Source organism: Haliaeetus leucocephalus, unplaced genomic scaffold (assembly GCF_000737465.1).
Source record: "Haliaeetus leucocephalus isolate CR32 unplaced genomic scaffold, Haliaeetus_leucocephalus-4.0 Scaffold183, whole genome shotgun sequence".
NCBI lineage: Eukaryota > Metazoa > Chordata > Aves > Accipitriformes > Accipitridae > Haliaeetus > Haliaeetus leucocephalus.
Window position 1 is genome coordinate 359,098 of NW_010972619.1, and position 13,416 is coordinate 372,513.

The 13,416-nt window shown below is 54.0% G+C and overlaps 1 protein-coding gene across 2 annotated transcripts in view; it reads left to right on the top strand.

Moving 5' to 3' along the window:
* Positions 1 to 12,464, top strand: part of FBXW5 (F-box and WD repeat domain containing 5) — a 12,568-nt gene extending 104 nt beyond the window's left edge. For both annotated transcript variants that reach the window (XM_010564603.1, XM_010564604.1), the window contains 8 exons: positions 1 to 216; positions 2,895 to 3,052; positions 3,689 to 3,863; positions 4,758 to 4,906; positions 6,273 to 6,759; positions 9,627 to 9,774; positions 10,395 to 10,607; positions 11,120 to 12,464. The exon at positions 1 to 216 ends at the window's left edge or, in 1 of these variants, runs on beyond it. In XM_010564603.1, the coding sequence (XP_010562905.1) occupies positions 24 to 216; positions 2,895 to 3,052; positions 3,689 to 3,863; positions 4,758 to 4,906; positions 6,273 to 6,759; positions 9,627 to 9,774; positions 10,395 to 10,607; positions 11,120 to 11,366 (1,770 nt within the window). In that variant the 5' untranslated portion in view covers positions 1 to 23 and the 3' untranslated portion in view covers positions 11,367 to 12,464. The remainder of the gene's footprint in view (positions 217 to 2,894; positions 3,053 to 3,688; positions 3,864 to 4,757; positions 4,907 to 6,272; positions 6,760 to 9,626; positions 9,775 to 10,394; positions 10,608 to 11,119) is intronic.
* Positions 12,465 to 13,416: the final 952 nt, after the last annotated feature.

Genomic DNA, 13,416 nt, shown 5'->3' on the forward strand with positions numbered 1-13,416 from the left:
AGGCGCGGCGGCAGAATGACACGATGGATGCGGGCGGCGGCCCCCTCCTCCCCGACAGCGTCCTCTACGAGATCTTCCTCTACCTGGACCACGTAGACGTACTCTCGGCGGGGCTGGTGTGCCGGCAGTGGCACGCCGTGGCCCGGGACGAGTTCCTCTGGAAGGAGCTCTTCTACCGCTACTACCGCATCTCCCGGGAGGTGCCTCGGCACCCAGGTGCGCTGGCGTGGAGGGAAGGAAGGGGCTGGCGTGGCTGCCCGCGGGGCTGGCTGGCTGCCTTCCCGAACCTGCCGAGCAGGCAGGGCAGCCGGGCCGGGCGAGGGGGCCGCTCGGCCCCGGGGCCTCTGCCGGCCCTGGGGGGGGGCCTTTCCCCGGGTGGCAGCTCCCGAAACTTCCCTGCCGTGAGCCTAGAAGGGAGAAATCCTCTCCCCCTCTGCTGCTCAACCCTCCGTTCTCTGGCGTCAAAGGTGATGGAGCCACTAAACCGTATCACATTAGCGGTCTGCAGGCTTGGGTGGTGACGTGCACGTGAAGGGCTCTGGAACGGCCCAAACCCTTCAGAAAGGGGCATCGGGTAGTTGAAAATGCTTCAGCTTTCCCTTCCTTTTGCAGAAAGGTGGTTTCTGAGCTCTCTCTAGGCAGGTAGCTACTGCACAGCTACTCTCTCTGGTAGCTACTGCACAGCTTGTCTGGGCACTGCTGCTGCTGAGGGAGATCCTGAGGAGATGCAGTGAGTCACTGTGCGCTGCTACATCACAGCCCAGTTGGATTCCAAGATAATCACTGCTGGCTTTTCCTGATCAGGACCTCACAGCAAGCCTCTGCTTCAGGCTCTGTCCCTTTCTCATCCGGACTAGGAAGAGCTGCAAGTACACATTAGCTGATCAGACTATTTCCATAAGACGTAGGCAGCAGCTGCAGCTTGGCTGTGGAGGGAGAACACGTGTGCCTGCTGTCTGGAGAGGGAGGTGGGTGTACGGCCATTTAATTGTACAGTGGGTAAATGCTAAGGCAGTTGCTGACCCACTTTGCGAGGGCAGGTCGGACTTGATCTTGGCCTTGACTCGCAGTAGGAAGATGACCCATTAACAGTCAGCATCAACTGAGCCTGGCGGGGCCTTCCCTGGGCAGAGCTGTCGGCAGTCTTGGTGGCGACAGTCTACAGTCACGGGTCTGGTCTCTGGTGAGTATCAGGTGCTGGAAGCGGTTTGGTGCAGTCTGGAAGGGTATCCTAATGCTGTCGCACCAGCTGAGACAGGCCTTGGAGACCAGCTGACAGGAGCCCTTGCTGCCAAGGTGGGTCTCTCTTGGAGACCGAAAAGCCTGTTCCTAGCCTGCTGCAGAGGTCCGGGACAGCTGTGTTCCATCTGCCGCCCCAAGGATGTGCACGGGGCTCCCAGTGTGGCCACAGCGGAGGGAATTGGGTTCTTGACCTTGAGTTGCTGTTGCTACGGAAGGATGGGAAGAAATGCTGAGGACCAAGCAGCAGGAGCCCATCTCCCTGCAGTGGGGAACACCAGTGCAGAAGGGCTCTGAGAAGAGATGAGATGTGGATGGGATGACTTGGGCTGTGTGATTTCACTTGTGGAGACCCTGGAGCTCTGTGGGCTTGAGGACATTATCTTTACCTGAGGTTCTTTGACCAGGCTTGTTCGCTTCCAGCCTCCTGGAGCTAGTTAGTAAGCTGCCAGCCCTGTTCTTTAGCACTAATTGGGATTGAGCAGTTGGTGTAACTCAGTAATGTATTCGGGCACCTCCCAGGCTGTGCTTCTGGAGCTGTGAGGCAGCGGGGGCAGGGGGTGGCTGGCAGGCCCAGGAAGGGGCTGAAGCAGGAGTTTGGGGAAATCCCCTGCCAGCCTGCCTGCCCTGGGCAGCTCTGCAGTTTGGGGAATGGTATCCAGTGGGTCTTGTAAGAGGAAATGTTGGTGTTGCTTGGCCATATGGATCTGTTCAGATTGCTTCCCAGCCAGACAGGCCAGGACTAAGCTTCAGAGGGGGATGAAGTGCATAGCTTGGTGAGAAATGGTGGGATGTCCTGGCAGCAAGCTGCTCCCTGCCTGCAGGTGCCTCCTGGGCTGCAGTGAGTTCCAAAAAAACCTTCAGTCCTGTTCAGTGTAAATAGGGAAATTGGCCCTTATCCATATACATGTCTAATCCTCTTTGCTTCCTTGGGATTTGCTGCTGCAAGAAGTCTGTAGGCTGTCTTACCAGGTGCTTCATTAAAAAACCTCTTTATTTGTGTCTTTACTGGCCATCACTGTGACTTCTGCGAGTGTGCTCCAGGCCCTTGTACTGCAGGGCTCCTCTTCTGTCCTGGCACACTGCATCCAGCCCCAATTCTCTCTTGTTTTCTCTAGTCTCTTATCTCATGGAGATGTTTTTTCCTGGTCTCAGACCCTTTCTGGAACCTTCTTAATTCTGTGTTAGACAAGATAAAGATAATCAGAGTGGAGCCCGCTACCCTGAGGAGCAGCTTCCCTCTCATCACATGATAGATTTGTTTGTGTTGTGCTGGAGCACGTCTGCAGTTCTGACGGCTGTTTTGTCCTGAGCAAGGTTTTTGTTAGATAGCTGACAGCTATGCCCTGGATGTTTCTTGCAGTGGCTGTACTGGTTTAGGAAGTAGTGGTATGGTGTGGAGTTGTGTGTTTACTAGAAGAAAAGATTTTTTTGGGTGGGGGTTGGGAGTGGGGAAGCTACTGAGAAAAATGTTAAGCCCTGCTAACTCAGCTGAACCCGTAGGGATGGTGGCCCCAGCATTGCTCCTGGCTTGTCTAGCACGCATCAAGACTGCGCTTTATTAAAGACTGATTTTGTGGCTGCTGTGTTTAGCTCAGGTCTGTTGCTTCCCTCCACTTATGTTCCTGTCCCATGTCCCTGCTCGTGTGTTACAGCTGCTGTCTCCTGGTATGACGAGTTCCAGAGGCTCTACGACACCATCCCTTGCGTGGAAGTGCAGGCTCTGAAGGAGCACAATGACCAGGTTTTGCACCTCAGCTTCTCCCACTCTGGCTGTTTGTTTGCATCATGCTCCAAAGACTGTACCGTCAAGGTAAAGTGGCAGCTTCCCCTGTACAACCCTTCCAGCTTTGATTTAGTGGGACTTAGCTGGGAGAGCAGCCTGTAGAAAGTCTGTGGAGAGGAGAGGTTTGACCAGCTGTCCCTGGACTTAGGCTGGTTCCTGCAGATGCTGAGTTCTTAAAGCCACAGAACTAATGACTCTTGCAAATGTAGCCTTGAGGGCTGTGGATTCCAGCTCCAGCCTGTGTGAAGGTGGCCAAGGTGCCTGCCTGGCTCTGGCTGCTTTCTAGGTGCAGATCAGTCCCCTGTTGTGCCATGGGTCTAAGAAAGAGTGTGGAGATCCAGTGCAGAAGATGTCTTGCATGAGTGGTTGTCTTGCGAGAAATATCTCTAAATATGCTGAAGAATCCAGCTGTGACAGTGCCATTCACTGCCTGAACACCTTTTCCACTGGCTGATGGAGAAGTAGTCCTGCATTTAGCCGCTCTCCAAGGCTGTTGGCCATTTTCTGTCAGGGGAATTGACAGGGAAATCAGGACTGGGAGGCAGTTAAATAGGGTCTTTGATATTTTTTTTTTCTTGTCCTGGTGAGCGCTGGCAAAACAGATGAAGTGGAACCTCTCAGGCTTCTCAACAGTTTCCTGACTGTTTGTCTGTCTGTCTGTAGATCTGGAGCAATGAGTTGGATATCTCCCTGCAGCACAGCTCCAACATGAGGCCGTACAACTGGAGCTATACACAGTTCTCCCAGTTCAACTCTGATGACTCCCTCCTTCTGGTGTCAGGTGTCTTCGTGGGACCTCACAACTCCTCGTCAGGAGAGATTGCCGTAATCAGCATGGGTAAATGCTGCCCTCGCCTTCATTGGGGCTTACTGGGAGATGTGAAATAGTGGGTGCTGGGGTTCCCTTCCTCTTCAGGTGTGCGGTGGCCTTGACGTATGCTTGTCCTGCCTTCTACCATCTGGGGTCCCAATCACAGTTTCATAGGGTAAACCTTCCAGATGATAGCCTTAACTCTGCTCAGGTCACCACATCATCACCTAAAGGCAGTGTGGCATATATTTATTCTCACTTAACTTCTGTTCGAAGTGACAGTCTGGGCAAGGCAAGAAGTTATCCACATTACCTGTTATGTTGAAGCCACCATTTCTGACTCAAGTGGTGCTAGTCCCACACTGAGGTCTCACACGGCTTTCTGAAGTGCATTCATCTGGGCCTGCTTCACCTCTTCTGATGCAGTTCTGTGAAACTTGCTAACCCCAACTGCGTTGTCTCTCACTGTCTCTGTGCTACAGTCCCACTGTGCCATAAATCAAGGAGTGCTGCTAAAAGCACAGCTGTCTTGCTCAGAAAGGCCCTGAGCCCCAGGGACAGGAGTGAAGAAGTTCTGTACATGTTTGACTTGTTCTTGTCCTTGGGGTGTCTGCTTTGGGAGAAAGACTGTGAGGATAGATTGCTCTCTGGTCTGGCTCCATCTGGCTGCCCTTTTATTTTGGTTTCCCTTGTGCGTGCTCTCCCCACACATCTCTGTAGAAGAGAGAAGTAACCTATCTTCAGAGTAGTGTCTGGAACTGGATGGTGGTTGGGCAGTGTCTGGTCAGTTTGTGGTGGAGGTGCTGCATCAGTGCCTCTCCTGTGGAGACTTTGAGCTACTTCCTATGTCTTCTGCCATGGTTTCTCCAGGGCCCTTGCTGGGAGCCATCACCTCACACTCGTGTCTCCCCTCCCTTCCAGAGAACTTCACACTGCTTTCCAGGGTGAGGAATAAGCCCTATGATGTGTTTGGCTGCTGGCTGAATGAAACCAACTTGATATCTGGCAATCTGCATCGGATTGGGCGTATAACCTCCTGTTCTGTGCTGTGGCTGAACAACGCTTTCCAGGTGAGATGCCTTTGTTCCAGCTCCACAGGCAGTGCAGCTTCCTGCTGGCTCCTGGGGGAGGAAAAGCTGTGGAGGAGATGCAACCAGCGAAGAATGGCCCAGTCCTCCTGTACTCCCTGTTTGTCTCCTCTGACTTGCCCTCAGGATCTTGAGCTTGAGGCAACCCTTGCGTGAGGTTTCTCCATGCTCGGTGTTGTGGTACCCATTGCAATATTCTAACTCTGCCCTCAGATTCCATTAACTCTTGCCCCATTAATTGGGATGAGGACTTGAGTGCAGTGCCCTAGAGCATGCATTGCTCAACAGGAGAGTGGCTGAACCACAACAGGGTTGCTGAGGTCCTTGATAGTATGCAACTGGGCCTGGGATGGCTGTAGTCTGGCACATATCTGAGCAGTGGCTGTTCTCCCACTTGGCAGCTCAGTGCGTTGTTCCTGGGAGCTGGAGCTAGCTGAGAGGCTGAGCTCAGCCCTGCCTGTCCTTGCTGACATTTCTGTGGGCCAGGTGATGTCTCTGATGCTGTGATGAGATCTGGAGATCAGTGTGTGCTGGCCTTAGACTGCTTGTTTGCTGCTTGTTCATTCTCTGGCGCTTGTGCTGCTTGGACACGTTCCTCTTCCATGTTTTGCCTCTGTCTCAATGTCACAGCTGCACATCCTGGCGTTTTGTGTTTTTTTTAACATGAATGATTGCTGGCCCTGGGTGGAATCCTCTGGTAGCAGAGATCCTTCCCATAACCACATCTCTGTGCTGCACTGACACTAGTGTTAACTCTTCTATCTCTGAGAGGTGAGGAAGGACCTTGCCCACTTTGACAGGGGGTGTTGAAGTGCAGCTGCAGACTGCCAGAGCAGTTAGGCAGAAAGAGACCTGCTGCTTGTGTCTGGGAGCAGATAACCAGGCTGGTCCTGCTGAGGGGTATAGGCAAAGTCCAGGAGCATGGAGGTCCTCTGCCTCTTCTGCTTGTAGGCCAGTGGGTTGGCACTTCACACTGCACCTATGTTTATCGCACAGGCCTGTTCCTGAAATTCTTGTAAAGCGCTGAGCAGCACCAGCTAATGACCTCAGGCAGAGGGGTGGCAGCAAAGCTTCCTGGCCTCTATGTTCCCAACTCTGCTGTCATCAGCCTGCAGGAGCTTTTTGTCTTGGTGTGCCTACCTCTAAGATAGGAAGGAGTGCAACAAAGCTGGCCAGCCTCGAGCCGTTTCTCATGGTCAGTGCTCCATATAGCAGTGCAAAGAGAGGTTGGTGTGTGGCTGGTGTCCACTGTGCAGGCTCAAGGTCTGGGCAGGCAGCTCTTAGTTTGAGCTGTAGGAGTGACCCTCCAGTGAAGTGGTTCCTGCTTACTTCTCCCTTCTGCTTGCAGGGCATAGAGTCTGAGAATGTGAATGTAGTGAAGAGACTGTTCAAAATCCAGAACCTGAATGCCAGCACTATCCGGACTGTGATGGTGGCTGACTGCAGCCGGTATGATTCCCCAGACCTGCTCCTGGACTATGAGGAGCAGATAGCTGCTTCCTCCACATCCACCTGCCCAGTCTTTGATCTTGGCAGTGACAGTGAGGAAGAGGAGGCCAAGCCCAAGCAGATGCCGGAGCCAGCATTACAGGAATTTCCGGATGACGGGGGTGTGACAGCAGAGGATGGGCTGCAGCAGTTCTTTGATGATATCATGGAGGGCCGTGTGAGGCCTGCCATGACCGAGACAGAGTTGGAGACAAAGGTGGCTGAGCTGTTTGTACGCAACAGAACTAAACCGCCTGAGCTGAACCTGCTCTCCACGGACAGCAACAGCAAGACAAAATACTTAATCTTCACCACAGGATGCCTCACCTACTCCCCACACCAGATAGGTAAGGCTGTGGTCTGAGCCCAGGGCATGCCAGCCTCCCTGGGGGTGTGGGCTGCAGCTCGCTCTGAATTTGAATCTGGAAAAGACCTGTTTTATTTGCTGCCTGTTTGTGGTGAGTGAGTTGCAGTTTTACTCAGGCTGCTGGATTCTTGATACGTGAGGCTTTTGAGATGCCCCTGGTCACTGAAGGGGGTTCGACACCACAAGCACTTGCCTGAGGGTTGTTTTGTTGCTACCAGGCTTGACACGTGGCCAAACAAGAAAGTCATGGCAAGGGATGAGCAGAAGATCAAAAAGGAACTCCTGACTTAAGGACATCAGCCATGAGTTGCGCACCAGTGGGTGGTTGGGAAGGGCGGTGATTGCCCTGATAGGAGTGTGTGGAAGGCCCTCAGCCCTGTTGTCTTGTGGGGATGGAGAGGGCATCAGGGCAAGACTAGTTTGAGCAGCTTGAAGTTCACATGCGTGTTGCTTGCACAGTGCCCCTCAACTCTGGGAGACAGAGCCCTGCCTGCCTCTGTGCTTGCCTGCCTGATCCAGGTGATCACCCTGCATCAGGTGGCCTTTCAGCCTTGGCGAGACACTTGGGCACCCCTGGTTTGGTACTGAAGAGCCTTCATGGGGGGTTATTAGCTGCCCCAAGGGGTGTTTCCATGGCAAGCTGATGCCAGGCAGCTTGCTGGGCACTCAGCCTCCTTGCTCAGTGGGGTACAAGGGACTGTAGTTGCAGCACAAGCCAGGCAATGGCGCTGCTGGTGACCTTTTTCTGGGTTAGGACTTCCTTTGCTCATCTGGGATGCTCTTGTTGAGGCACTGGGACTAGCAGAGTCTGAATTTATAAGAAGCTAGTGCAGTGATGAGTAGAAGCAGGTAGACTAGCTGCTTTGCCAAAAGCCCCTAAAAGTAGTAGAGAAGTTCAGTGGAAAGGACCAGACAGATAAGTAGAAATGTGGGGAGGGAAGGAGAGCTGCTTCCAGGCAAGAATACTCTTCTGTAAAGCCAGACAGTTTCAGTTCCTTTTGCTGCTTGCACAATTACAGCCTTGCTTTCCTGCTGCAGGCTCTTCTAACCTTCCTGTTACTTGGTCCTGCACCAGTACAGCCCAGTAAGGCAGGGAAAGGCAGTTTCCAAAGCTGTAGGCAACTTGGAGAAGAGTCACTTGGTCTTTGCCCACCTAAACTAGGAATGTGACCTGGACTGAGCATAGCTCTTCTCTGTGCTCCGGTCCATGGCCGGGTCTGCAGACCGATGTGGTGGACCTTGACCTGCCTCTGGACAAGTGGCAGGTGGTCTGCCCTGACTCAGCCCTGTAAGCAGCGCTGCATCTTGATCCGCTGGGTCAAGCAAGCACTGCCTTGCAGGCTGGGGCCTGCAGCACACGACAGCAAAGCGTGGTCCAAAGGCAGCGCCTGCCTTTGGACTCCACTGACTTCCAGTGCAGCATCCCAGGGCTGTGGGTTTTGGTGCCTTTGAACTCCAGTGACTAGCTGACTGGTGGCCAGTGCCTGTGGCACAGACTGGCTGTTCAGAGGGATGAACCCCGGCTCAGCTCCTCTTCCAGCCATGAGTCACTGCAAAATGTTAGGTTTGCCCATTGGTTTGTGTGTCAAACCAGCATTTGTGCTTCTGCTGTCTGCCCCCAAGGAACTGGTACTTGAAAGAGCTTGCTGTTGTGCTCATCTCTCACCAGGCTGCTGGTGGGAGACATGCTCCCAGCTGCTGGGCATTGGTGCTATCTTGCCTGATCTGCAGCATGCAAGCACTTCTCCTGCAGGAGTTTCCTTTGAGCTTCTCTCTCCCTTGTGCTGGTGGCAGGCTTGAGTCATGGGCAAAGCTGCCTGTTCCGCTGGCTTGTGCGTGTGGGGGCCACGTAGCTGAGTTTGGAACTGGGAGTGTAGTGCTGTGGAAATGAGGATGAAGATGCTGGTGAGCAATGCCAGTTGAGTGGAAGAGCAAAGGTCCTGTCCTGAAGGTCCTGGGCTGTCCAGGTTCAGATGCAGTGATGTGAAGGGCCTCGGACTTGAGGTGCAGTGTGGTGTCACCCTGACGTTGGTCTGCGGAAGGGGACTAAAATGAAGGGTGTTTGGCCATGATTCGCTTAGAGGGGCGATGGGATGGGCCATCTTCCAGCTACTCTTGGACCTGCTGAGGATAAAGCCCATGTGTGCCCAAGAGCTGCTGAGGCTCACAGGAGTCCTCCAGGAAGCTGTTGTAGATGGTTTGTGTTTGGGACCTCTGCCTAGAGCTGGAAGGGGACAGGGCTTGACCCATAGCATGTGTCTCATTTACTCAGGAAGTTCAAAAGCTATAAAGCACTTGAGCCCAGTTTGGGTTTAAACCCCAGTTCTTGGAGCTTTCTGGGGATGACCCCCACCTGCGCTTGACAGCATCGGGGGAAAACCCTGCTGCAGCCAGTGTATCTGCTGGGCCTTCTCCAGGCTGGATATTGAAGGAAGTGGGCCCAGCCCAAGAATTTGTTTAGGAGAAAAACCTTTCTGCAGCCAGAGTGTCTCCCAGACCAGCGCAGCTTCCCTGTGCTTCAGAGCACACTGCGGGCTGGGCTTGGAGCGAGGTGTGGCTGTACTGGCTGCGTTGGCAGCTGTGCACTGGGCATCTCCCTGGCTGGGATTGAATGTGCCAATGTGTCACTTTTGGGCAGTGTCCTGGCCAAAAGCACCACTTGTGAGAGCTTGAAGGAGCCTGGTAGGGACAGCAGTCCTGTCCTGGTCCTTGACTGTAAGCAACCCAGTTCTCCTTTCTTAGCAGTGCTAAGGGAAGCCCCTTCTTGAAGCCTGGGGACTTCCACCAGCCTTGCTGTCTGCTGGCAGCAGCCTGCAGAACCACCTGATTCTGCTTTCTGTCCCCAAGGGATTAAAAGGATCCTGCCCCATCAGATGACAACTGCTGGGCCAGTGCTTGGGGAGGAGAGGCGCTCAGATGAGTTCTTTGACTCACTGGATCATGTCATCGACATCCATGGGCACATCATTGGCATGGGCCTCTCCCCTGACCACAGGTGAGTGTGGTGGAGTGGCAGTGCTGGCTTCAGACACTGCAGGGGGTGGGCGACAGCTGCTTTGGGGCTTTGTGGGGTGAACAGGAGAAGAAATGACTGTAGTGGATGGAGCAGGGTGCCTGCACAGGCTGCTCTGCCTGTTCATGTCCCATTTATGTCCTAGTGCTGATGGCATGTGTTACCACCTGAGCATCTCCCCAGATCTTGGCAGGAATGCTTTCCTCCCTCTGCGCTGCTGAGCCCAGTTCAGGATAGGGTCAGGCAAGGAGCCTTGTAAGAGTGAAGGAGCTGCCCACACCAATGCGTCTTGTTCCCGAGGCAGATCAATACACCTTAAGGTTGGTTTTAATGGGATTAAAGAGGCTTGACCTAGCCCCTAGGGCCTACCTTCCCAATTGTGGTGGCCCTTTCCTTTCCAAACGTGGCAAGAAGTGTTTCAGCAATGTGTTCCCATGTTTCAGCCTGGATTTTAGTGAGCTGAGCTGCAGGCTTGCTAAGGACCGGAGAAACTGCTCAGTCCCTACCCCACTTGACTGCACTGCACATTTACAGCTAGGGGCTTGGTGAGCTTCATTGCATGCAGTGAGGTGCAGGGTAACCCGTCTGCTCCCCTCCCCAAGGTACCTGTATGTGAACAGCCGTGCCTGGCCTCGGGACTGTGTCATCTCTGACCCAATGCAGCCACCACCCATCGCCGAGGAGATCGATCTGCATGTGTTTGACCTGAAGACAATGAAGGAGGTGAAAAGAGCCCTCCGTGCGCATCGGGCCTACACACCCAATGAGGAGTGCTTCTTCATCTTCCTGGATGTCAGCAGGGACTTCGTAGCAAGGTCTGTGGTGATGGGGCCAGGCAGGATTCTGACCCTGCATCTGGGAGGGCCTTGGGGCCGGCACTGCAGGCCAGCTTGTGCAAGCAGGGCTGGTCCATGTGCTGGAAACTCCTGTGTGTTGTGAGCAGAGCAGGAAATGGGAGATTTGTAAAGAGCAGAGGGACTGAATCAGAGGGTGCTGTTAAAGGCTGTCTGCCCTGGTCCTGTTGTGAAATCAGTGAGGAAAGGGGAAATTCTGGGCTGTGGCATGTTTGGCAGCGGGTGGCAAATGCCCTTCCTGGGGGCTGCAGGCAGCAGGTGCCATGGACCGAGTTGAAGGGGCTCTTCAAACAGCCCTGGGTTCCCAGAAGGAGCTGGCCTGTCCCTGCTGACAGGGCTGCAGATGGAGGCTGGGGCCTTTGGCCAGGCTGGGGCACTCTCTGCCTCCATCTGTGTGGAAGGAAGGGGATTGGGAGCAACAAGTTATCGGGGCTGCTGGGGTGACGTCCTGACCGGTGCCTTGTCCACCGCAGTGGGGCAGAGGATCGCCATGGCTACATCTGGGACCGGCACTATAACATCTGCCTGGCAAAACTGCAGCACGACAACGTGGTCAACTCAGTGGCGTTCAGCCCAGTGGAGCAGGAGCTGCTCCTGACAGCCAGCGACGACACCACCATCAAGGTGTGGCGCTCCCCTCGCACGGTGCGCATCCAGCAGGCCAGGAAGCCGAGGCCCAGGAAACTGCTCTTCTCCTGGCTCATGAACCAGAGAAGCTGAACCCAGGTACACCTGCTCCTGCAGCTTCCTCACTGCAGCCACCTCCTCTGGAGCTTGCAGAGCTTTGAGCCCTGCACAACAGAGATGAGCTCTGGGCACATGAATCCCATCCGCTGAGTTAGGAGGGATCCCAGTAGTGGGAATTGCTTCCTCCTCGGAGCATCTGCTTCAAAGATGGAACATAAGAGCTGAGGGCCAGTTCCTGACCCCGTCGGGCAGCAGCCCAAGCTGGTCACTGCAAGGTAGGCTCCCCACAGCTTCTCACGAATGCTGCTACTTGGTCACAGCTCTCTCTGGGTGAGCTTTTGTCTCCGAGAACAGACTGAGGCATGTCTCCAGCATTTGTACTATGTGAGCCTGGGACATGGCTGACCTCACTGAGAGCTACCGGCTGCAGAGCACTTGGCAGAAGCCATGGTACAGTGCTGTACTGCCTTACTGCAGGACACTTTTAATATAGTAGTTTTATTAATGTTTGTTTGTCCCAACATCCATGGGCAACTCATCTAGCTGTTGGGTAATGCAGAGTGCCTCTTCCCACATGGCATCTTGGCCTCGGAGGGCAGCAGGGACTGGAGGGCAGTGAGAAGGCAGTGGGGTAGGCAGGGCTGGGGGGGGGGCTGGCTGGCATCTCGTGTGGCCCCTGGGGATGCAGCCAGTGCCCTGTTGATGTCTTCTGTTAGCAACTACGTGTTGATATCGCCAGTTTCCAAACTTGAGAGTGGGGAGGGCTGGTGGTAACATGGTGCTGGCTTTGCCTCTGTCTTCCTCAGCTAAGTAGCGCTTAACTAAGCTATGGCATCAGTAATGTATTTATTCTAGGCTATCTGCTGTCCCTTCCCAAGGGGGCAGCCATGAGGATGGCTGGTGGTTCTCATGGTCACCTCCCGCCCATGCTACTCAAGTTGTGGCACTTTAGGTTCTCTTGGTATGTTTTCCATGAGTAGGTGAAGGCACCCATGAGTGGCTGCAGGTATTCACCCATGGAGGAGCACAACCCACCTGCCTGAAGTGACAGTTTCAATAAGCTTCCTTCCTCCTGGGCTGACTTGCCATGGGTTTGGTGATTAGCTCCCCCTGGGGACCCCTCTGACAGTGGAGCTGACACTTGAAGCAATTACAAGCTCGATGGTGTTTGCTCTGTATCTGTCCCTGAAGCTTTTCTCCCTGCAGCAGGTACCCAAATGTAAGAGTCTAAAATTAAGCCCCTAATCTTGACTTGGCCTAGATGGCTGGAGCTGGCATTGACCCCAGGAGCTGCAGTCACTCCTGGGAGCTAGGCTCTGGGCTGCATCTAGAAAAGAGCTGTGTCCCAGCCAGGAGCTGGAGGAGGCATTTTGGGACTCCCCTGGGAGCACTGGTGGCAGTTGTCTCTGCCACTCACTGCCTTGGGTTGCAGATAGACTTAATGGAGGCAGCAGCTACTGTCTTGATATGCACTGATGGCTTTAACAGCTCCTGTGGCCCTTGGCAGAAGGGTTTGTACCCTCATTCTGCTGTGCCCCAGCAGGTGCCCATGGCTTTATCCAAAACCCTGTACTCAGGTTTTCTGTCATCATAGGACTTCCAGAAACAAGGGAGTCCGTGTGCGTGCACACAGGATCCACATCCAGCGCTCTGTCCAGTCACACAGCAAAGGAACAGCCTCTACCCTCCTCCCCTGAGATTGTGAAATCTCTTCTCCCTGGGCTCGGTGTAGTAGTGAGCAAGGCACTGAGGGTTTATGTTTGTACCGAGTTCTGCTCTTCACTATGCCATTGAATAAATGTTCTGCTACAGCATCTCTGCAATGTGAGTTTGTTTTTTTCTGAGTGCTGTTCTTCTACTGAAGCAGAACTGAGGCCAGAAATGTCATGGTGCTGTGCCTACAGCTGCTGGAGCACTGCAGAGGTAGCTGACCAAGTTGTAGTTACCTGCCCTGGGCTGTGGATTGCAGGCAGAAAGCTGTGAAACAACAGGAAAAGAGGAGAGAGGCAGAGAATTGCTCAAATCTTCTTTGTTCTCATGGAGGAGGACAGGACAGCCCTGGGGCAGGGGAGCAGCAGGTCAT